Below are 23,501 nucleotides of genomic sequence, written 5' to 3'. Positions count from 1 at the left end.
TTAATTTTCCACTCTTTATTATTCAGTTGTACGGTATGTTCTTCCTTGAAAAGAACACGATAGTTCAAATTATATTTGTATTAGATATGATATTTGTTAAAACCAGCGAAGTTAAGCCAATCTTCTTGGAGACCTCCCCCAGCCCTCAATGTATGTGTGATTGAGAGTTGGAAAAATCTAAGAAGCTTTATTGGAGCAGGATTAATGTATAAATGTTTTAAGAAATGAAAATGAAAGATCAAGCTCTCTCTCTCTCTCTCTCTCTCTCTCTCACATATATATCTAGATAAAGGTTAGGAAGCAATTTTTTTTAAAAAAGGAGAACCAGAAAGTCTAGCAGCCAATGGTAATATAGCTAACCTTCCAATTAAGAACAGCAAGCTGTTCCGAATTCCATTAACCTCTCATAGAGCTAGTCTAATGACATAAAATATGAACGTATCTATGTGTAGTCATTTGCTGGCTTATTCGCTGATGCAGGACTGAAATTCTGTGAAATTTTAGGTGCTGCATTTACACCATGGTCAAGCATCATGTTCTAGTGGAAGTATTGTAGTTGCCACCATTTCCCCCTCCCTTATTTCAACTAAACAAACAATAACTAATAATAATGCTGCATAAACATAATTAAAAAATCAAATAAAGAAATATTTAAAATGAGAAATCCAACAGAAAATGGAAAAACCCCTTAATCATTTACATAGTATATAAGTAGTTCTGGTATTAATACCTGAGGGAAGAAAAGCAAAAACCCTCCAAGGATCTCTCTTATTATTGCTAACAGTTCATTAAAACTAGACCAGATTGCTAAAAAACTCTGCCTCTTTGCCATTTCGTTGAAAGAAAACCAATTCAAATATCATCCTGGAACACATATCAGATATACACAACTGAAGGTCAGGAGTAGATCTGTTTTTCAAATATTGTATAATAATCCTCTTTGCAACTCCACATGTTCGAAGGATCCTTAGCAACATTTTGTTAGTTATGGTATAGACCTTGGTAAATATCTTTTGATTGTAATATTTTTCTTCTCTTATCTGTAGAATTTGTTGATGTAAGCCACTCAGAGACGGAAGTTTTGGGCGGTGTTGTGCTGTTCAGTCAGTGCCAACTCCTGGCGACCACACAGCCATGTGGTTGTTTTTGGTAGAATATAGGAGGGGTTTACCATTGCCATCTTGTGCGCAGTATGAGACGATGCCTTTCAGCATCATCCTATATCACTGCTGCCCAATATAGGAGTTTTCCATAGTCTGGGAAACACCAGCAGGGATTTGAACTAGCAGCCTCTTGCTCCCTAGGCAAGTTACTTCCCCGCTGCGCCATTAGGTGGCTTTGGGGCGGTGTACAAATATAAAATAAATAAATAAAATTTTGCTACGCACTGATGGCATGTACATCCACACAAGTTTATACTACATTTTTACAAGATTTTTCCGTTTCTGGTCTCCTAGGGAAAAATCGTCTTGGTGGTAAATACTCAATATTTCTCACAATTAGGAGGCTGCTCCTATGTATGTTCCTAGAGCAGGGATAGTCTGCTGAAAGAAAGAACAACCTAGAATTGTTGTGGCCCACCAGTGTGTTCTGGGTTTACAAAATCAGACTTTGTACTCAGGATCTACTAATAGTTAAATGCTTACTAGATGAGTCCAAGGTCCACCTAATCCAGCACTCTTTGCAAGAATCCCAGTAATGAGGCAGCACTGGATGGCCAGTGCTCTTCCAGGTAGCCACATTCTACCATCTGCTAACTTGCTCTTGAGAAACAGAAGAGATGAGAAATCTGCAATGTCTTTGCAATCCTTCACCAAATACAACATTCTTTGAACGGGGAAAGGAATTGGAGCATACTTCTACATGTTCAGACTACGTGAGTTAAGCCTGTCCTGCAAATGACCCCTGCAGCTTTTAATGCTGCTTTCTTTTATCTTTGTGTGTTTTGTGGCTGACATGTAGCTTTCAGCCATCAATTTTTGCCTGTAGAATCAAGTACCCATTATTTTTGCATTATGAATATTCTTTTAGACACAGCATAATAAGAGTGTTAACATTCACTTCGTGGTCTGGACTGCAGGCTCCCAATGGACCAACAGATCTTCTCTCACTAGCCAGCACCATCTGTTTCAGAATTTGTTGTAGCATACACCATATCAGCAGTAGACAGGATACTCTCTCCACTCTGGCATGTAGGAATGGGGGGAGAATTTCACAATACTTTACATAAGAACAGCCCTGCTGGATCAGGCCCAAGGCCCATCTAGTCCAGCATCCTGTTTCGCACAGTGGCCCACCAGATGCTGCTGGAAGCCACAGACAGGAGTTGAGGGCGTGCCCTCTCTCCTGCCATTACTCCCCTGCAACTGGTACTCAGAGGCACCCTGCCCTTGATGCCGGAGGTGGCCCACAGCCCTCTGACTAGTAGCCATTGATAGACCTCTCCTCCATGAAGTCATCCAAACCCCTCTTAAAGCCATCCAGTTTGTTGGCTGTCACCACATCCTGTGGCAGAGAGTTCCACAAGTGGATCACGCGTTGTGTGAAAAAGTACTTCTGTTTGTTGGTCCTAGACCTCCTGGCAATCAATTTCATGGAGTGACCCCTGGTTCTAGTGTTGTGTGAGAGGGAAAAGAATCTCTCTCTCTCCACTTTCTCCACACCATGCATGATTTTATAGACCTCGATCATGTCTCCCCGCAGTCATCTTTTTTCTAAACTAAAAAGCCCCAGGTGTTGTAGTCTTGCCTCATAAGAAAGGTGCTCTAGGCCCCTGATCATCTTGGTTGCCCCCTTCTGTACCTTCTCCAGTTCAACAATGTCCTTTTAAAGATGTGGTGACCAGAATTGTACGCAGTACTCCAAGTGTGGTCGCACCATAGTTTTGTATAAGGGCATTATAATTTTAGCCGTTTTATTTTCAATCCCCTTCCTAATGATCCCTAGCATGGAATTGGCCTTTTCCACAGCTGCCGCACATTGAGTCGACACTTTCAACGAGTTGTCCACCAGAACCCCAAGATCCCTCTCCTGGTCTGTCACCGACAGCTCGGATCCCATCAGCATATAGTTGAAGTTGGGGTTTTTCGTCCCAATGTGCATCACTTTACACTTGCTAACATTGAACCGCATTTGCCATTTTGTCGCCCACTCTCCCAGTTTGGAGAGATCCTTTTGGAGCTGCTCACAATCCGTTTCGGATTTCACTATCCGAAAGAGTTTGGTATCATCTGCAAATTTGGCCACATCGCTGCTTACCCCTGCTTCTAGATCATTTATGAATATATTAAAAAGCACCGGTCCCAGTACAGATCCCTGGGGGACCCCACTTCTTACTTCCCTCCATTGTGAAAACTCTCCATTTATACCTACCCTCTGTTTCCTGTCTTTCAACCAGTTTGCAATCCACACATGTACTTGTCCCCTTATCCCATGACCGCTAAGTTTCCTCAGGAGTCTTTGATGAGGAACTTTGTCAAAAGCTTTTTGGAAGTCCAGGTAGACTATGTCAACTGGATCATCTTGATCCACACACTCGTTGACACTCTCAAAGAAGTCCAAAAGGTTGGTGCAGCAAGATTTACCTTTGCGGAAGCCATGCTGGCTCACTCCCAGCAGGGCCTGTTCTTCTAGGTGCTTTACAATTTTATCCTTGGGGATGCTTTCCATCAATTTGCCTGGAATGGACGTTAGGCTAACCAGCCTGTAATTTCCCGGATTGCCCCTGGATCCCTTTTTGAAATTCGGTGTTACATTTGCTACTCTCCAGTCCTCTGGTACAGAGCCCGATTTCAGGGATAAGTTAAATATTTTAGCAAGGAGGTCGGCAATTTCACATTTGAGTTCTTTGAGGACTCTTGGATGGATGCCATCCGGCCCTGGTGATTTGTCAGCTTTCAGTTTTTCCAGACAGTTTAGAACATCATCCCTTGTCACTTCTATCTGACTCAGCTCTCTAGCCTCCATCCCTAAAAAGCCTGGTTCAGGGACAGGTATATGCTCAGTATCCGATGCCGTGAAGACAGATGCAAAGAACTCATTTAGCTTCTCTGCAACCTCCATATCCTCCTTAATAATCCCTTTCACTCGGTCATTGTCTAATGGTCCAACTGCCTCCCTGGCAGGTTTCCTGCTTCTGATGTACTTAAAGAGGTTTTTGTTATTCCCCTTGGTACTTTTGGCTAAATGTTCCTCAAACTCTTTTTGCCTCCCTTATTGTCACCTTGCATTTCTTTTGCCAGAGTTTGTGTTCCTTTCTGTTCTCTTCATTTGGACAGGCCTTCCAATTTCTGAAGGAAGTCTTCTTCCCTTTTATGGCTTCCTTGACGGTACCCGTTAGCCATGCTGGCATCCTCCTGGACTTAGTGGTACCTTTCCTCCTTTTGGGTATACAATCTAACTGGGCTCCTAGTATTGTGGTTTTGAGTAAACTCCATGCACTCTGGAGCGAAGTGACTTTCCTGATTTCCCCCCATAGCTTTCTTTTCACCATACTCCTCATTTTGGAGAAGTTTCCTCTTCTGAAATTCAAAATGTCTGTGTTAGACATCCTTGGTGATTCTCTCCCCGCATGTATGCTGAAATTGATGGCACTGTGGTCACTGTCCCCTAAAGGGTTGATGACACTGACGTCACACACCAGGTCCTGGGTGTCACTCAGAATTAGATCCAAGGTCACCTTCTCTCTGGTCGGTTCCATGACCAACTGTTCTAGGGCACAGTCATTTAGCGTTTCTAGAAATTTGACCTCTTTGTCCTGACTTGAATGTGAATTTACCCAGTCTATGTGTGGGTAGTTGAAATCACCCATAATTGCAGCCCTGCCTCTCCTTGACGCCTCCCTGATTTCCTCCTGCAACTCCCAGTCACTGTCAGCATTTTGATCCGGAGGGCGATAGCACGTTCCCTTTCCAGCCTTGTATAGTCACCCACAGGGTTTCTGTGGAGGACTCCAGTCCACTTAGGTTTTCTAGCTTGTTAGATTCTATCCCTTCTTTAACATACAGTGCTACCCCTCCTCCAAGGCGCCCCTCCTTGTCCTTTCTATAGAGTTTATACCCAGGGATAACAGTGTCCCACCGGTTCTCACTTTTCCACCATGTTTCTGTTATGCCCACTATGTCTATTTCTGCATTAGCAACCAAGCACTCCAGCTCACCCATCTTGGCTCGGAGGCTTCTGGCATTGGCATATAAGCAGCTGTACACTGAATCTCTCCCCTGATGTATGCTTTTCTTTTGACTCTTTGACCTGCTGGCACAGGCTCCCGTCTGCTCTTTATGCGGTTCTGCTCCGTCCCCTTCTGTTTTATTTGAATTCTTTGCAGCCTCACACTTTAAAGGATGGCTTTTGCCAAACGGGATACTGCCCAGCTCCCATCAGCTGTTCCCTAGGTGTCATTTTAAAAGCTGTTCTGCAACCTTTTTGATTTTAAGCACCAGCAGTCTGGTTCCATCTTGGTTCAAGTGCAGGCCTTGCTTGCCCCAAAATGTGTCCCAGTGCCTAACAAATCTAAACCCCTCCTCCCGGCACCAACGTCTCATCCACGCATTGAAACCCCTCAGCTCTGCCTGTCTCACTGTACTTGCGCGTGGAACAGGTAGCATTTCTGAGAATGCTACCTTGGGGGCCCTGGACTTCAAAATGCTACCTATCAGCCTAAATTTGGCTTCCAGGACCTCCCGACTGCATTTCCCCATATCGTTGGTGCCGGCGTGCACCACGACAGCTGTCTCCTCCCCAGCACTGCCTAGCAGCCTGTCTAGACGCTGCGTAATGTCCGCAACCTTTGCACCAGGCAGGCAAGTCACTGTGCGGTCAACACGTGGGTCACAAACCCATCTCTCTATCCCCCTAATGATCGAATCACCCACAACAAGGAGGCCCCCACCCCCCAGAGGTGTATCCCCTGTGCGAGAGGATATGGGCTCATCATCCATGGAAGGGGTCCCTTCTAAAGGAGCATTTCCCTCTTCCTCAGACCGATGTCCTCGTCTCCCAAGACCTTCATTCTCCCTGACAGCAGAGGAGCTACCAGCCCTGGAGTGGGATGCCTCTGTCACATCCCTGAAGGTCTCGTCCACATGCCTCTCTGTCTTTCTGAGCTTCTCCAGATCCGCCACCTTGGTCTCGAGGGAACGGATTTGTTCCCTGAGAGCCAGGAGCTCCTTGCACCGAGCACACACCCATGACTTCTGCCCATGGGGCAAATAGTCGTACATGTGGCACTCTGTGCAATACACTGGTAAGTGCCCCTTCCCCTGCTGACCTTCTATCTTCATACTGTTTTTGTTGGCTGTTTACAGTATTTAGGGAGCTTATTGTCCGTTTATTAGATAGTTTATTAGGATAGGTCTCAGCTGCAATGGTAAACTATTTAACTGTCCAAACAGTCTTTCCCAAGAATATGAGGGATATGAGGGAGGGATATGTACTTACGTTCTCTTCTCCACCAGGCTCCTTGTGATCGCAGGGGCTTGTTCCAAGCTCCCCCGCACTTCAAAACTTCCCCCGCTAAACTCCTGCTAAACTCCAAAGTCCTGTTTGCTATCCCTGTTCACTATGCTCTGTTCGCTATGCTCTCGGGCCTTCACCTCATATGTAGAGTAGCCTTCCAACTGTCACACAGGATGTGAGTCAAAGAAAAGGAATGTGGGCCTCTCCCAGCCCTAGCTGACTCCACCCCCACCACTAAGTAAACACTGCCTTTAAGTAACCCTAAGAACTCCTAGCCCTGTGATATCTTAACCCTAGCAAGTAACCCTAACAAGTAACTCACACAGAGAGAGAGACTAAGACCTACCCCTTAAAGAGAAACAGCCCCTGCAAAACTCCCCTCTTCCTGTTAGTTTGTTTGAAGGGGAAAAGGCTAGATGTTTAGAAAGGCTTGCTCACCTTCTCAGCTGTGTCTGCTCTTCCCAGAGTAGCCTTCCAACTTCCCAGAGTTGGAAGGCTACTCTACTTTGAGCCAGCATGGTATTTCCTTCGCTTTCCTTTTGATTGTAAATCCAAGTTTGAGTGTTTTTGAGCACTGGATCTTGAATTGGAGAAGAAAAAATTCATATTCTTATGCAGCAGCATCAAGCTTTGAGGCACCTGGTAACCATGCACTTACAGATGCCAGCTCTGATTGCATCCATTATATGCTTACATATTATGAACTTGCTTCTTCTAAAAAATAATCCCAGAGTACATAGGTGAGGGCTGAGGGCGATGGCAGGTGATGGTTTCTTTGCAGTCCATTGGTAGTTCACTCCTGCATAACCTAGGTCCTTTGAAGACAGAATCATACAGTTGGGAAAGGACCAAAAGGCCAGAGTGACCAACAGCCTGCTGTAAGGTAGCATTATCTATCTAGAGCATCTCCATAAATAAGCTTTTGAAATCCAGAGCAGTGTCTCCAATCAAAAGAAAACAAAGTACACTAAAGTGATATACCCATGCAAACCATCCACATTGGGAGGGCAGTCTAACCTAAAACTAAGGCCTAGGGAACCACAGTACAGCCATCTAAATATGAAGTCCCATAACCCTCTATGCCTCTTCCACACTGGAAACTAAGGGGTTAATTCCCCCAGCCCTCTCTGCCCAGGGAGGTAGCCTTTACCTCTTAAGGAGTAAATCTGCTGCAGCTGTTGAGAGAAACATAGACAAGGGGCCCATATAACTTGCTGACACCTCTAGGAAGATAAGGGAAGGGGCAACTTCTGAAGTCATCCCTCAAAATCTCTAGGTTTTAAAAACTGCATTGTCTTTACAAAATATACATGCTATGAATGTCATCAATTTTTTAAAAAACAAACACCATTGTAATATATTCCAGAAGATAATCCATGACATTTATTGGAGTGCCCTTATTGCCTTATGTGGCATTTTGTATTTGTTTGTATTGTTTATTTAGAGGGCTTGTAATTTACATGTAATTCAAAAGTTATGGAAATTAATATAAACTGTTGGTGTAATATAAGTATGTGCAGGAGGTCAAAGGAGTTGGAGTGCAGGTTGCAGCCTGTAGGTAACTTTGAGAATGCTGGAGGAGAAGGCAGTTAAGCAAAGAGAGAAAAAGGTTACTGCTCAGCGGGTGTTCAGTTGTCCGTTAAGAGGGTAGTCAGAGGGGGTGTCTGGAGGCTTGGAAAGTAAAAATTAGGCTGGACAAGAAATTGACTTCTCTGAGGAAGGGAGAATTATGGGTTTCAGGCAGAGGCAGTGGAAGATCTGCACTCTAGAGGGAAGCCCAGTTTTTATTCAGGGGAAGACCTAGGAGTCCTCAGTTGGTAGGAAGGTCTGAAACAAAATACGTAAGCAAGACACCCTAAGCCTAAAAGGAGAAAAGTCATCTAGAAGTAATCTTAACTGTATAACATCTCAAATACATCAACACTGCTATAATTTATACGTTCGTTGAAACCTGAAACCACTATGCTTGTAAGAGGTACGCTTTCATAATACCTGGAACCATTACACTTATGAGTTTACATTTAATACTTGAAACTATTATGCTTTTAAGAACTTAAGCAACATCAGCTGAATAAGATTTAGTACAATAAAACCATTGCCAGTTATCTTAATGTTACCAAGGTTCAAGAACATCTTATTTCCACTTCCACATTCACTAGAAGTGTTGTACCACATTGATAGATTAAGTGTCGTCAAGTCGGTGTCGACTCCTAGCAACCACATAGATAGATTCTCTCCAGGATGATCTGTCTTCAACTTGGCCTGGTGCATTCATTGCTGTTGTAATCAAGTCCATTCACCTTGCTGCTGGTTGTCCTCTTCTCTTTCCTTCAACTTTCCCCAAGCATTATGGACTTCTCGAGGGAGCTGGATCTTCGCATAATGTGTCCGAAGTATATGATATGATAGTTTGGGCCTGGTCATTTGTGCCTTGAGTGAAAGTTCTGGATTGATTTGTTCTATGATCCATTTGTTTGTTATTCTGGCCGTCCATGGTATCCTCAAAAGTCTTCTCTAGCGCCAAAGTTCAAAAGCGTCAATACTTTTTCATCTTGCTTATTCAAATCCAGCTTTCAGATCCATAGAGTGTCATGGGAAAAACCATTGTCTCGATGATTCTAATCTTTGTAGGTATAGACACATCACAGCATCTAAATATTCTTTTCAAGGCCTTCATTGCAACCGTACCAAGTGCTAGTCTGTGGTGTATTTCTTGACTGCTAGATCCTTGACTGTTGATGGTAGATCCTAAAAGGCAGAAGCTATCCACCAGTTCAGTGTCTTCATTATCAATTCTGAGGCTGGTTGCTATTCCCATTGTCATTAGTTTAGTCTTATTTACAATTAGTCGTTTTCCAATTTTTTCACTGGCATCATATCAGAGGGTGAAGCATAATAAAGAACAATCTCTGTCACAAGCCTTTTATAAGGCTGTGATATTGATCTCAAACCTGTCAAAAGGAATCTGAGTGGTGGCAGCAGCAGGGTTACCTGGGAGTAGGGTGACCCTCACACCTTCCTGCCCTACTGATGGACTTCCCAGAGGCACCTGGTTGACCACTGTGGGGAAACAGGCTGTTGGACTAGATGGATGTTCAGTCTGATCCAGTATTGGACCATTTCTTATGTTCAGATGCAATACACACTTTAAAACAAATGCAAGCAGAAAAAATAGGGGAGAAAGGCAAACCACAACACTAAACATTTCTTCTCCCCACCCCTGCATCTGTTTCTCACAGTGGGTGACCAGGTGTTTCTAGGAAGCCTATCAGCAGGGCATTAAGGTAATAGCACTGCACCACTGTTTTCTCCTGCAAGCTGTATTTAGTGGCATGCTGCCTCTGAACTTGGAGCTTCCACTTAGCTATCATGGCAAATAGCAAATGATAGACATTTCCTTCATGAATACCTCTTCTTCTAAAACCATCTAAGCATTGCACTTTTTATTTTAATACTTCTTGAAAATCTGAATTAAGTGAAACAAAAGGTTGAAATAGTTACCTTGTCTTCGAGTTGCCTTATATTTTCATATAAATTGGGTAATAAAAAGACTACATCACTAGCCAAGAGGATACTAACATTTATATATGCAGCATTATACACAATATATTGTGATCTCAGACATTCAGAACCTCCTGGCGAGCAATTTCATAGGGTTGCTTATTGTTCCAATATATAATAAAAGGTTGCCAGCAATTTAATGAGTCATGAGCCTTCCCATATTTGTTTAAAACTAAGTTTATGCATTAGAATCTTATTTCTCTGTCCTTAACTAATGGCCATCTGATGACAGACAGCTGTTCCCAGTAGTTTGTAATTATGCGTGCTGTCAGCATATTACTGATTATCGTGCTTTGACATCTCCTTAGCATAAGATCAGTAGCTTTCTCTTCCAGCATAACTGGTGAATCCAGCAGGAATTTAGTCTCAATTGCAGCCTTGATATTTCTGAACTCTTACAAAAAATGTTACCTTGATACAAGTCCACCAAATAGACTCGGCTCTATTTTTTTCCACATCTCCAACAGCACTTATCTAGTTACACATGTGTTCTGGGTTTTTTTGATGTGGTGTGTGTGTGTGTGTGTGTGTGTGTGTGTGTGTACGTACACACACACACACACACACACACACATACATATATATATAGAGAGAGAGAGTTGAAAAAAACAACTACCACCTTTGCTGCTAAGTCTTACCACCACATCATCTTGTGGCAGTGATTTCTGCAAACTAATTGTGTTGGACAAGTACTTCTTCTTGTCCATCCTGAATCTACTGCAAATCAGTTTTGTGTGACCCAGGATTCTAGTTTTATTTGAAAAAGAGAAGAAACTTTCTACACATCATATATGATTTTCCCCAGAAACAAGACTTAGCCATTCCCTATAGGAAAGGACTTGCTTTTCAGATTAATCTGTCTAGACCAGGACTGCTCAACTTTGGTCCTCCTGCAGATGTTGGCCTACAGTTCCCATAATCCCTTGCTATTGGACACTGTGGCTGGGGATTATGGGAATTGTAGTCCAAAAACAGCTGGGGGGCAGGGGCTAAGTTGAGCAGGCCTTATCTAGACCGATGGAATTCTGAACTGAGAAGCCGAAAATTTGGAAATTAGGGAACCTAATTGAAAGCAGGAACCTGCCCGCTTGACGAGGTCATCTGAGGGGGCTCTGCTCTGGGTGCTGACAATGAGGGAGGCTCGGTTGTCATGCACGCGGGACAGGGCCTTCTCTGTTGCTGCCCCCAGACTCTGGAATGCTCTCCCGGTGGCTATGTGCTCCTCGGTCTCCATCACAGCTTTTAGAAAAAATGTAAAATCTTGGCTTTTTGCCCAGGCATTTATTTGATTCTCTGCTGCTGCTTTTTATAGTCTGTCTTGCTTTTATGCTTTTGTTTTAAATTTTTAATCAGATTTGTTTAATCCCCCCCCCACTTAATATTTTTAATTGTCTTTTTTACCATCTTGTGTTTAAATTTTTTGCTGTAAACCGCCTTGGGATTGCTTTAATGAAAGGCAGTATATAAATTTAACAATAAAATAAATAAATAAACCTGTGTTGCTATATCCCTAAATTGGATTGACTTACATTTTTAATACTCAGTACTCCTATTGGGAACATGTCCCATTTTTCCTTTAAGAAAACATTGTATTGATGGGTGGGTGTATTCTTTTCTCAATTTGTTCTTTTTTTGTTTGTTCCAGATAAAGCTCAACTGAGAACAACAGACCTGTGATGCTGCAGAAGATTTCTAGGCGAAACTTCCTGATGGTCGCTGGCTAAGATCTTTGCCTGATGTGGTTTTGTAGAAACCTCAATAGTCAGAACAGGTTACTTCAAATCTCTTTATTTGAATTGCCATATGGACATCTTTGTATGTTTTTTATTAGTAGGTTTAAATTAAATTATTCTCCAGAGATGTCCCTGTGACGAAAGTAGATTTATAACCAAGACATTACAAAACCTACTCTTCTCATCCTTCTGGCTTACTTTGTAGTAAACTTAATTGTATAATATTACCCTAAGCAACCATTTCTTCTGTCTAATTCTAGAGTGTGGCTAACACAATTTTTCAATAGAAATTGCATGGGTGAAACCAGTCCTTAAGATATTTAATGAATGTATATAGAAAAATGATTAGGCCATAAAAAGCTTGTTTTTTGTGGGTGCGTATATTTCTGGAGTCCAGAGGTGTAACATCTTTAAATGCCTAAGTATACTGAATTCAGAATACATGGTTTAATTATAATTTACATTACAACTTCTTGTCAATGCTGGAGGTAAATATTTTATAAACAGGAGACAATCTTCCTGAATCTTTCTGCATGTATAATATAAGTAATCTTGGTGTCCCTATAAATGGTGACAACCTGCCATTCTGTAATTTGAAATGTTGCATACTGTTAAGACAACAATACTGGTATATTATTTTGCTGGGTATCATGGTTTACAGCTTATAGGGACCATTTCACTTTTATGGTCTGGATCAGGGATGGTCCACTGCAAAAGCTATAGGTTGAGGGGATGGATGGATGGATGGATGCATGTTTTTGGTTAACTTGATTATGCTGGAAGTGAGGGCAACCACAGTGCCCAGGAGGTTTGGGGTTGTTGCCCTCTGAGAGATGAGGAAAGCAAAAGAACATAGTTGGGATATGTGGAGCTGAGTCAGAAGGTGAAGATGTTCTAATGGGGCTTCTGTGCTGTCAGCTCTGTAATATACAGGGTGTGAGCGTGCTGCTCCATTTTAAGGATTCTTGTGGAAGAGAAGAAAAATCTTGCAGGCCAGATTCTCTCTAGGATCTGTCTGGAAGCTTTTCACACACAGGGCATTTGAAGCCCTTTAACTTGCATCTCCTCCAGAATGGGGGGGAGCACGTTCACATATCGGCTAGATTTACTCCCAGATCCCTGCGAGTTAACGGGGAGCAGTTCACACACAATTCAAGTTTTTCACTGCATGTTAGAGTGTAACCCGATTTATATCTGGGGTTAAAAAAATCCACTATTTGTGTCAGTTTTTTGGGACAACTTCGAGTTTGCAATAAAGCCTCCCTGTAAACTTGTGGTGTAACCTCCTGTGCGTAAAAGCATATATAAAAACTCTAACCTATGGGAGGTTCTCTTCCCATCTTGAGCAGGGATTCTTCAGGAAGTGGCAGTCCTATGAAGGTACTTTCACCAGTGATATGTGCACATCATGCTTTGAAAAAAGTCAGTGAAATATTAAGTTCTCTACATCATGTGAATTATGCATATTTTGTTTGTTGAATTCTGCTCGTCATAGGAATGGGCAAGTTGCTATGCTAGCTATTGGGGTTCCTTCCTATAGTAGTCCTAGAGATTTAATGGATCCTATGGCAATTCTCCAGAGATTTCACCAGACATTATTTCACAAAGACTGTATTTGCTGTCACAAGATTGTTCTCATTCATTCTCTCTCTCATGTATGTACATAATAGCTAGGATTTTTGGAATAGTGAATTGTGCACTCATTTGGAAAATTTCTCCTCTTAATGAGTATTAGTTGCAAAGGTTAGTTCACATTATTGCTCAAACACACAGCCTTCCCTATATATGTGTCCTTACAACTAATTCACATCAAGAAATACGCCTATTTCGGAATCTGACAACATATATATGTTGTATAACTGTTCTCTTTCAGTTCTGAATGTGTGTTGTTAGGACACCGCTTATTCTCCAGCATGTTCTGCTGTGATTTCTTTTATTGCTTGGATATAGACTGGCACATCATCAAAGATCTGAGGAGGTGGTTGGAGATGAAGATTTTATAATACAATCATATCTGGATGAACCACTACAAAAATTAAATTTGTGCTTGGCTGTAGATGAAATAGTCAAAGAAGCTGGCAAAAACTTTGCCACTGGAGACAGATTTTAAAAAACAACAATGCAACTCATTCAAAACCTCTGCTCAAGCATAAGAATTCCACGCAAGAGTGCTTTTGCCCAAGTGCTGCTCTTGCTAGTGTAGGCTTATAGATTGTGCCACACACATTATTAATTTGCAAATGTGTTGACTACTCTCACATACCATATTAGTGGTTTGTCAGGTGTTTGAGGCCTATAAGAAAACCAGAACCAAAATTCCAGTGAAAAGGAGGAGTAGGTGTACCTTTTGCTCCAAGCTCTATTTTTTGTGTTTGCTTTTCAATCTGCACTTGACTGTGTCTTGTATGTGGGAACAGTACAGAAAGTTACTTTAAAAAAAAAAAAAGCAGTTAGAAGTAAGCATAACTCAGGGTGTTTTTGGTTTTTGTTTGCTTTTGGCCTCTCATGGACTGGAGCTTTCCCAGACAGCAGGCTTTGCTGTGGGCTTTCTGTGAGGCTTTACTGCGAGTTCAAAATTGGCCCCCAAAACCGATGTAAAAAATGGATTTTTTTACCCCAGATATAAATCTGGCTATACTCTAACGCACGATAAAAAGCTTGAATTGTGTGTGAAGTGCTCCCCGATAGCTCACAGGGACTTAGGGGTAAATTTGATCTATATGTGAACACACACCTCCATTCTAGAGGCGATGCAGATGAATAGCCAGATGTGAAAAACTTTCTGGTTACTCTGGAATCCATTTTAGTATGTTGGTCAGACTGTGGGAGTAAGCTCTATGTTGTGGACTTCAACACAATCATTTCTGTGGCATTGTAGAAGCAGAGGTAATTTACCTTGCTGCCATTTCTGGAGAAAAGCAAATTCAAATTGCTTCTGAGGGTAGTAAAGAGATGTGGGGGAGCTAAAGCTACATTAATGGAGGTGTGTGTGTGTGGTTATCACTATCTAATTTGAATATTAGGTTGGTTGGTGTAGAGCAAAGGGTATGCAAAACGGTTTTGTGCTTAACGTAAATAATGAAAATGATCAGAGTATCTCTCCCCACCACCCCTTCTCTCTCCAATCTAGGATTTTTGAAATGGATTATTTCCGGGCCTGCACTTTTCTCTTTACTTTGATGTTATTGAGAGGCATCGCTGCTGACACAGAAAAGCAAAACCCAGATTCAGGATTAGAAATCTGTATCCTTCCATTGCACAGAATTTGGCTTCTAAAGTTGGGGATGTGAGTGTGTGAATGAGAGCAGGCAGTTGGACAAGTTACCGGTTTGTGGTGTAAGAGGTGTGTATAGATGGAGGGATATTTGGCTTGATTTGCAAGGATTTAGAAAATATACACAGATTTGTGTTTGTACAATTTTGTTATGTATACAGGCACACTATAGAAAGATTAACGTGTGTGTGTGTGTGTACACACAAAATGCACACACCAGGAAATTGTATCCTTAGTAACCTGTTCTATTTCCCATGTGCTTATATTTTCTGGTAGCCAAGTGGTAACGGCAGCAGTCTTTATTTGGACGTCCCCCCACCAGCAAGCAAATAGCAGCTTTGGATGGGGAGCTTAATCAGGGTGGGAAGAGGGAAGGGCAAGCTCCCCACCCCACCCCACCCCCAGGCACACCATTGCTCTGATCAAAATGAGAGCCCCCTGCAGCTGCTTTTAACTAAAAACAGAAATGTCAGAAGAGCAATTTGCTGATCTTTCATGCAGTTTGACTCAGAGTTCATTGACATCGACCACCTTAAAATCTTACATTTCTGAACTATTTGTATTTTGCTATCTTATCTCCTTTACATACTGGCTGGGATGGAATCCCCCATTGCTTCCTGTTCATGCTTTTTGGATGTTTAAGCTTCTTTCCATATAAATGCTGCTTTTACACAGTAGATATAGAGACATTGCATTCTTGCTGCATGGGTGTTTCCCCAGACTTCTTTCTTCAAGATAATGCTTCTTTTGGTGGGATACTCCCAAGTTGGTATGTCCATTACTATTGAAATAACTGAGTGGAATGTGATTACGTAGGCGATAGGTCTTTCCCTTTTAATACCTTAACTGGCTGCCCCAAGTACTACTGGAGTACTCATCCAATCCTAGTTGCTGCTGTTAAAAGTTTTAAAAACTTTTTAAAAGTTTTGCTGCTTAAAGTGCTTCCTGCATATTTCTCCACCATTTCAGGAACATCTAAAATGTTTGCTTTTTGGCTGTGTGCTCTCTGCTGTACTAAAACAGTGCTAGAGTACTCAGCCAACATCAATTTAGCATCCTCAACCCCATCAAATTATGACCAGTGCCCTAACTATTCCGTTTCACTAATGCTCTCTCTTCTCTCTCCACCTCTTGTATATTACTGGTGGATGAGATATCGGGGCCAGCACTGAGTAACAAACTGGTTCAATAAACAAACAAACTGCAGTATCTTCTGCTTGTTTTGCCTGATTTAATGGTCTGTACTATAGCAGATTTGCATGGTTATATCTTTTATTCTACCCTTCCTTTCTTCACCCACAGGAATTACCAAGCATTTACCCTTGAACTGGTATATTTCTTTTTCTTTCAGATATGTAGTGCTGTATTTCATGCTCTTAAAGAGTCTGAGTAAGCATCATCCTTCAATACTGACACTCTAAACATAAGCAAGATCTCCTTGTAGCTCAGTAATGCCGAATAAGTTTTACTTCCTATTGTTGATGACTGCTTCTAGCTTACTTGGCTTTTGCTGCACTCCATGTATTAGTGGTGGTCTACACATCAAGCTGGAAATGACCTCTGGGAAATGGATTCTCCATGCTTGTGCTGCAGTTTGTAGTGTGACAAATTACGTGCTGCTTCTGCCTGGCATAGAGAATTTCTACGGCAGTTCCTACTTCTCCTCTACACCAAGGAGAATAATAATATGATGCCATGTGCTACACACTTTTGAGATAGCATGGGGACTTTATTGTCTGGAGGTTCTCTGGTTCTTTCCTCATGATGGTCATAAACAGACCAGTCCTCTCTATATAAGCATCTCGTATTACTGATTGTAATGCACTATATAGAACAGAAGAACGATCTTCGCTATTTTTCAAGCGGGGACCACTTTTGCCAAAAATCTTCAAAGAGCAAGCCATTTCCCCACAGTACTGTGCTTTTCTCAGTGCTGGGAGGGCCCTTTAAGAGAGACAAAGCCCTCTCTTTAGAGCAGGCCTGCTCAACTTAGGCCCCCCAGCTGTTTTTGAACTACAACTCCCATGATCCCCAGCCACAGTGGCCAATAGCTTGGGATTATGGGAATTGTAGGCCAACATCTGCAGGAGGGCCGAAGTTGAGCAGCCCTGCTTTAGAGCTCTAGGAGGAAAGTACTGGAAAGGGTTACATTTCCCAGCACTGTGCAAGCTTTCTAAGATAGTGGAGGAGTTCAAGAGAGTTCAGTTTCCTTTAAAAGAGCCCCTGGTGTTGAGCAAAATGCAGCACTGCATGATGCCAGGGGGACTGTGCAGAGTATTCAGCTTTTGCCAAAGCTTCACACAGGCTCAATAAACAATTAGTCAGGGAGCTGCACTTCGGGTTGGTGGGATCTGTCACTGGCACCCAGCTTTATAATGAAGAATGCTGGAACAGACCATAATATACAGGTTGCAGGCTCTGGTCTGCAGGCACATGATGCTGGAACCTTGCTGGAACTAAATGGGTTTGGGCAATAGGAGACTGCCTTGGAGCACTATGTGTACTTCCTTGAATTATAGCATGGAGAAAAGAGCAGGCTGTATAAGTAATAAATAAAAATTATCCTGCTGCTTATATTTTGAGTGTTAACCCCCCCTCCCCGCCATTTCTCCCTTGCTTCCCATTTCTGATGTGAGTCGTCGTCGTCCTCCTTTGTACTTACCTCTGGATTTATGCCTGTATCCTTTATAGATTCTAGTTTGAATCCCTCTTTATCCAGGTTGCCAGACTGAATGCAGGTATTCTTCCCAGTCTCTGTAGCCGTATTCTATTTCTAGCCATCACTATTCCCTCATGCAACTTTAATGCAGAAGCTAAAAGAAGGCAAATCCCTCTTCCATTGTATTGGCTGCTTTGGGGGTGCCTGGTTTTGAAGCATGTTGTGTGATGAAGTGCAAAAGACTTGAGGCTTGTGTGCTGTGTGGTTCATTTGTTCTGGGAATTACAGAGCAAGATTTGGGGCATTCTGCTCCGTGTGTGCGTGCCAAGCATCGCCTTTTGTGTGCTGCCCTTAACCCAACTACAGATAAAAAGCTGTTTGAAGTGAAGCGCAAAGACCAGATGAATGCACTGAAGAACCTGATTGAACTCAATGATGTGAACCAGCAATACAAGATCATAGACATCATGCTCAAGGGTCTTTTCAAAGTGAGCCTTGCCTGAGTACAGAGTTTCACCATTAGTTGGCTATTGGGCAGTGCTACAAATCTGAAGAAGAGTGTTTGTTTTTTTCTGGTCAGCAACTGGTTATACTGGAGGAGGTAGAGAGTGGTGATTGCTGGCAAACCTTCTAGTAGCTGCTACCACCTAATGGCACAGTGGGGAAATGATTTGCCTAGCGAGCAAGAGGTTGGTGGTTTGAATCCCCGCTGGTATGTTTCCTAGAATATGGGAAATACCTATAGTAGGCAGCAGTGATATAGGAAGGAGCTGAAAGGCATAATCTCATACTGCGCAGGAGGAGGCAGTGGTAAACCCCTCCTGTGTTCTACCAAAGAAAAACCACAGTGCTCTGTGGGCGCCAGGAGTCGACACCGACTCGAGGGCACAACATTACCTTTACCAGGAAAAGTAGGAAGATGCCTTATACTGAGCCAGACCACTGGTCCATCTAGCTCAATATTTTTTACACTGATGGGCAGTGGCTATCCAAAGTTTCAGATGGGTCTTTCCCAGCTCTACCCAGAGATGGCAGAGATTGAATTTAGGACCTTCTGCAAGCAAAGCAGATGCTCTACCACTGAGCTACAGCCCTATCTCCTAGGTTGGGAGCCGTAGCTCCATGAAACATACATAGCTCTTTCCTCTGGTTTGGCTGGGGGGAGTGAAGAATAGTACCCCTTAGGGTCTGCCAGTTGCTGATTCTAATGTGGAAAATAACTTCCACATTCGATGACATGGGCCTTGCAGCACCTTAGGAACCCTTCTTTAAAATTCACCAAGGGTGCCGTGCCATCCATACACATGACAAAACAGCAAAGAATATGTAGGAGAACATTTTCAATATCAGTTATTATAAATGTAGACTGCCTTTCTCTGGAACTTTGCCTTCCTTCCCCCAAGAGCCGCATAAGGTTGGCTGTTCTTTAGTTTTGTCTAAATTGGTATTTGATGGTTGGGTTTAAACAACTAGGGTTGTTATTGGAGTGAATTCAGCATCTGAGAAGTGATTTGACACCTACGGCCACACTATGCAGGGATCACTAGTCATGCATGCACTGTGGTACAAATGGGGTGGGAGACATCAGTATGGGGTGGGGGACATAAAACACTCTGTGGGAAGTTTTAAAAGCAACTTAACGATCAACCAGCCAGGAGAGAAAAGAGGCAGCCAATCTACTGGGAGGCAGGGAACTTCCTGCTTTCTCCCCTCCTCTGCTACTGGAGGGAATTCCCTGCAAATCAAGGCTACTCCTTCACTTCCTTGCTTTGGGCCTCCTGCATCACTGCCTCCCTAGATTAGAAATAAAGGGGCAAAAGAAGCATGTGTTCACTTGTCTCTTTTGCCCTTTTATGTCTAAACCAGGGAAGGCAGTGATGCAGGAGGCCCAAAGCAAGGAGGTGAAGGAGTAGCCTTGATTTGCAGGGAATTCCCTCCAGTAGCAGAGCAGGGGAGGAAGCTGCAGCATCCTGAGGAGGAAGCCGGAAGTTCCCTGCCTCCCAGCAGATCGACTGCCTCTATTCTCCCCTGGCTGGTTGAACACAAAGTTATTTTACCAACCACTGGCTGTTTTCTTTTAATTTGGGGGAGTGTGGGAGAGGTGCTGGCTGCTGCTAGATTTGAGTGGTTCACATCATGTAGTGTTTGTTACCTGTGAGTAGGCCCATTGGGAACAATTGGCATACTCATGTGGAATGTTCACTGTGTGGTTTTTTCAACCAGCAAACCTGCCCAACCCCCCACCTCGGGTTGCCATATTCTGGCTCTCCAAATCTGAGTGCCTAACTTGCATATTATGTAAATCGGCTTGCAAACCTGCATATGCAGATTAGCAGCTGCATTTTCCAGTTGACTTGTATTTGCTCCGGATATCTGCCAACAATAGTTGGGGAAGATATCTTTGCCTGACCATTTTGCTTGACATATTAACATAAGCAATAGAATTAAAAAAAAAAAATGCACAGCTTCTTAATTAAGGCTGCAATTCTGCAGTACACATTTATTTGAGAGAAGATATGATTGAAACCAATGGTGCTTACTTCTAAATAGACATGCATTGCATGTTAAGCCAAAAAAGTCCTTAAACATTACAATACACAGCCTGATAGGCAGGTAGTGATTCATATCAAAAGCAAGCTATCCTCTCAACTGCCTGATAGAGATCCCCTGCTGATAACAAACAAGGCAGCATTCCTCAGGGGATTACTGTACTTGTTAAAGTGAAACCCTCCCAGCTAGCATCCTGTGGTCTTCCTCTCTTAATCCAAGTCCAGTGGCTGAGCAGAATAGTGACTTCATGTTTTGCTCCATAACTCAGCTTCTGCAAGGGCCAGAGCTTAGCTTTTTATTTATTTATTTAAATGAAAGCTCAAATCTGGGTAGGCTGGGCAATCTGGGTGAAATGCTTAAAATCCTGGTGATACCCAGAATTCTGGAGGGCATGGCAACCCTACCCCCATCCCAGATGGCAGCCACCACCAGTGCATCACAAGAAGGAGGCTGTCTACAATTGCTCTCATATATTGCTCTCCTTCCTACATTCTTGGGCAAAAAGTTCCTCTTTATCATGTGTTATGGGCAGCCATCAGCTCTGGATTTCCAGCATTGAGCAGGGGCTTAAACCTAGGTGGCTTATAAAGCCCCCTCCCTGCTCTATGATTCTGTTCTAATACTGTAGCACAATGCCTGTGTGTATAAGGCAGGGTTGGAAAGCTATAACCAAGGCAGCTCCGAGCAGCCATGTCTGAAGCATTTTTCAGTCTTTCATGCAAACGTGAGATTTTAAGGGTACCTATGCCCAGCCACGGAGCCAGCCGAGTGATGGCCTGGGTCTGGCCCCTTTGACAATGTCACGCGCATGGGGTGTGCCTGAGTCCCGAGAGAATCCTCTCCCCACCCATGAGCAAGCACTTGCCTGTCCTTCAGGCAGCATTTTCTGCCTAAAAGCATCTATTCCCCTTTCTCTTTCTCCAGAGAGGGAGAGAAAGGGAAAATAGATGCTTTCAGGCAGCAAGCACTGCCTGAGGCATGGCCTCAATGGGGCATAGCCTCAAGCTCCGAAGAGCCCGAGTGCTTCCGTGTCATTTCAGGCAGTGCTTGCTGCCTGAAAGCATATATTTTCCCTTTCTCTCCCTCTCTGGAGAAAGAGAAAGGAGAATAGATGCTTTCAGGCAGCAAACGCTGCCTGAAGAGGATGGGCAAGTGCTGGCTCAGGTCTCTTAGTAGCCCGGGTGTGGGCAGGGGGAGTTCGTTTGGGGCTCTTCCAGAGCCCAAGCCCCGCCCCACTGAGTGCTTCAGCGGCCCCTACAATTGACAGCACAGGTTCTTTGAACCCGTTCGCACAATAGTGGCTATGCCCCTGCGCCATAGACGACGCAGTTTGGGTTGTAGGTTGTATGTTATCTTGCAGTAACCTAGATTCCACCTCCCCATTTTTTTAGACAGTTGATTGCAGCTGCAAAGTGTTTCTTTGCAACCAAGTGGAAGAGGAGGTGGAGGCTGAGAATAGGCTCTTGCTGTCACAGCACAGGTGCAGGGAAGCGATGTTCTTTGGCAGGAGCTGGAATAAACTGAGATCACTTTCTGTTTTGATACACAGGTACTTGAAGACTCCCGGGCAGTACTTATAGCAGCAGATGTTCCACCAGATGGACTGTTCCCTCAGGATGAAAAGCTAAAGGATGGTGGGAACTCGATGCCTTCTAATTCAAATTTCTTCTTGCTTCATATTTTTGTCCCTTAAGTTGTAGCTATGAGCCATTATTGCATGTTAGTGCTCTTGCTTTTTGCCTCATTTTCCTTAGCCCTGTCACTTCTGTTCTTGTGTGTCATCATTTCTGACATTTGTAAAGGTCCTGGGTTGGGAAAGGAGCCAAATGAGACTACACAGCATATGGGACATGAAGCAGAACAGAAACTGGATATTCCTCCTGTGCCTGTGATGGAAAGCTAATGCTTGTGGGGTTGGCCAGTATCATTCAGCTAGGAGGATGTGTGTGTTCATTGCATCCGATACCCCAGTTCTTGTTCCTGGATCTTTCTGATGCTGGTAAAGATCTTCCTAATGCATTGACTTGGAGCACAATATTTCACACCACATGCGGGAATATATTGGTTTGTGTTGAGATAAAACAGGCTGGTCCTGAAGACAAAGACTGAGAACCCCTTCCCCCGCCCCACTGCTGGCAAATACAAGCAGCAGCTTTTGAATTCTGAGCTAAAGAATTCCAAATCTGCAACTAGAAAATCCAGATGTTTTGATGGGACAAAATGATGCAGATATGTCTAATTTGCATATTTTACAGGAGTTTACATAGATAAATCTTTGAGCAAATGACTGGGACTCTCTCTCTCATTGTTGTTTTTTAATGTAACAGACAGGAACAGCAATTGGGCCTGTAAGGACTGCAGGATGTGGAGTAATTGGGTTGTGAGGAAAGAGAGGCATTTGTACTTACTGTCTATTTTCTCTCTCTCTCTCTCTCTCTCTCTCCCCTCTGCTTTCTCTTTAGAAAAACAAGTTTTCTAGTTCTCATGGCTATACAAATACAGTTTCTAATTATTTTGCCCAGCAATCTGTGTTGCTATTCTTTAGTTTGCTCCAATCTCTACCAGTGGCAGTACCAGTAAGAGTGACTCCTTACTTTTCTTTGTGACTCTCATTTAGCCTATTCCCATGTTGTGGAGAACACTGCTTTTTTTGGTGATGTAGTCCTGCGCTTTCCCAAGATAGTGCACCATTACTTTGACCGCAACTCCAACTGGAACAATCTAATTCGCTGGGGAATTGGCTTCTGCAACCAGACGGGTGTATTTGATCAAGGTCCCCACTCACAAGTACTAGGATTGGTAAGGCAGTATGATTGCTTGACTTCTCTCATTTTTCTTAGGGTAGCATGGCAGGCAGGAGGAACAAGAATTGAGCACAGAACTGGGTTTGTAAAATGAGGATAAAGGAATATGACAGGTGAATAAAGAATCTAAAGATTGTGTTGTAGGTTTAAAAATTCCTGTGTGGAAATAATTCCATGCACGGGCCTGTGTGTGTGTGTGTGTGTGTGTAGCTCTAGATATAGAAAAGTGCAACCATTGCTTATGTGTACATATATACTGGAAATCTAGCCACAGCCTCCTAGTGACAGCTTGTGCAGGCAGTGGCATACTGTGGTGGACCGGGAGTTACTCTATGCTTTCCTAGGATCTACTCTCAGTAAAGAGATTGCTCTGGTCTCAGTTTAGGAGCACGCTGCTCCTTCAAGGTAGGCTGCCACCAGTTGAAAGCTGATCTAAAGCCACTGACCACGCTCAGACATGGCTT

At 43.2% G+C, this 23,501-nt stretch overlaps 1 protein-coding gene across 5 annotated transcripts in view; it reads left to right on the top strand.

The window, feature by feature from the left end:
- CCDC134 (coiled-coil domain containing 134) overlaps window positions 1–23,501 on the top strand; it is a 37,239-nt gene that overhangs the window by 6,893 nt on the left and 6,845 nt on the right. For 4 of the 5 annotated variants that reach the window (XM_053254249.1, XM_053254248.1, XM_053254250.1 and 1 more), the window contains exons 2-6: window positions 11,663–11,788; window positions 14,881–14,993; window positions 18,050–18,171; window positions 21,783–21,867; window positions 22,851–23,032. In XM_053254249.1, coding sequence (XP_053110224.1) covers window positions 11,754–11,788; window positions 14,881–14,993; window positions 18,050–18,171; window positions 21,783–21,867; window positions 22,851–23,032 — 537 coding nt within the window. In that variant the 5' untranslated portion in view covers window positions 11,663–11,753. Of the gene's footprint in view, window positions 1–11,662; window positions 11,789–14,880; window positions 14,994–16,379; window positions 16,414–17,660; window positions 17,703–18,049; window positions 18,172–21,782; window positions 21,868–22,850; window positions 23,033–23,501 lie in introns of those variants that run through there. The other variant, XM_053254251.1, reaches the window with a different exon arrangement.

This window comes from Hemicordylus capensis, chromosome 5, assembly GCF_027244095.1.
Source record: "Hemicordylus capensis ecotype Gifberg chromosome 5, rHemCap1.1.pri, whole genome shotgun sequence".
Lineage (NCBI taxonomy): Eukaryota > Metazoa > Chordata > Lepidosauria > Squamata > Cordylidae > Hemicordylus > Hemicordylus capensis.
This window is presented reverse-complemented; position numbering and strand designations above follow the sequence as displayed.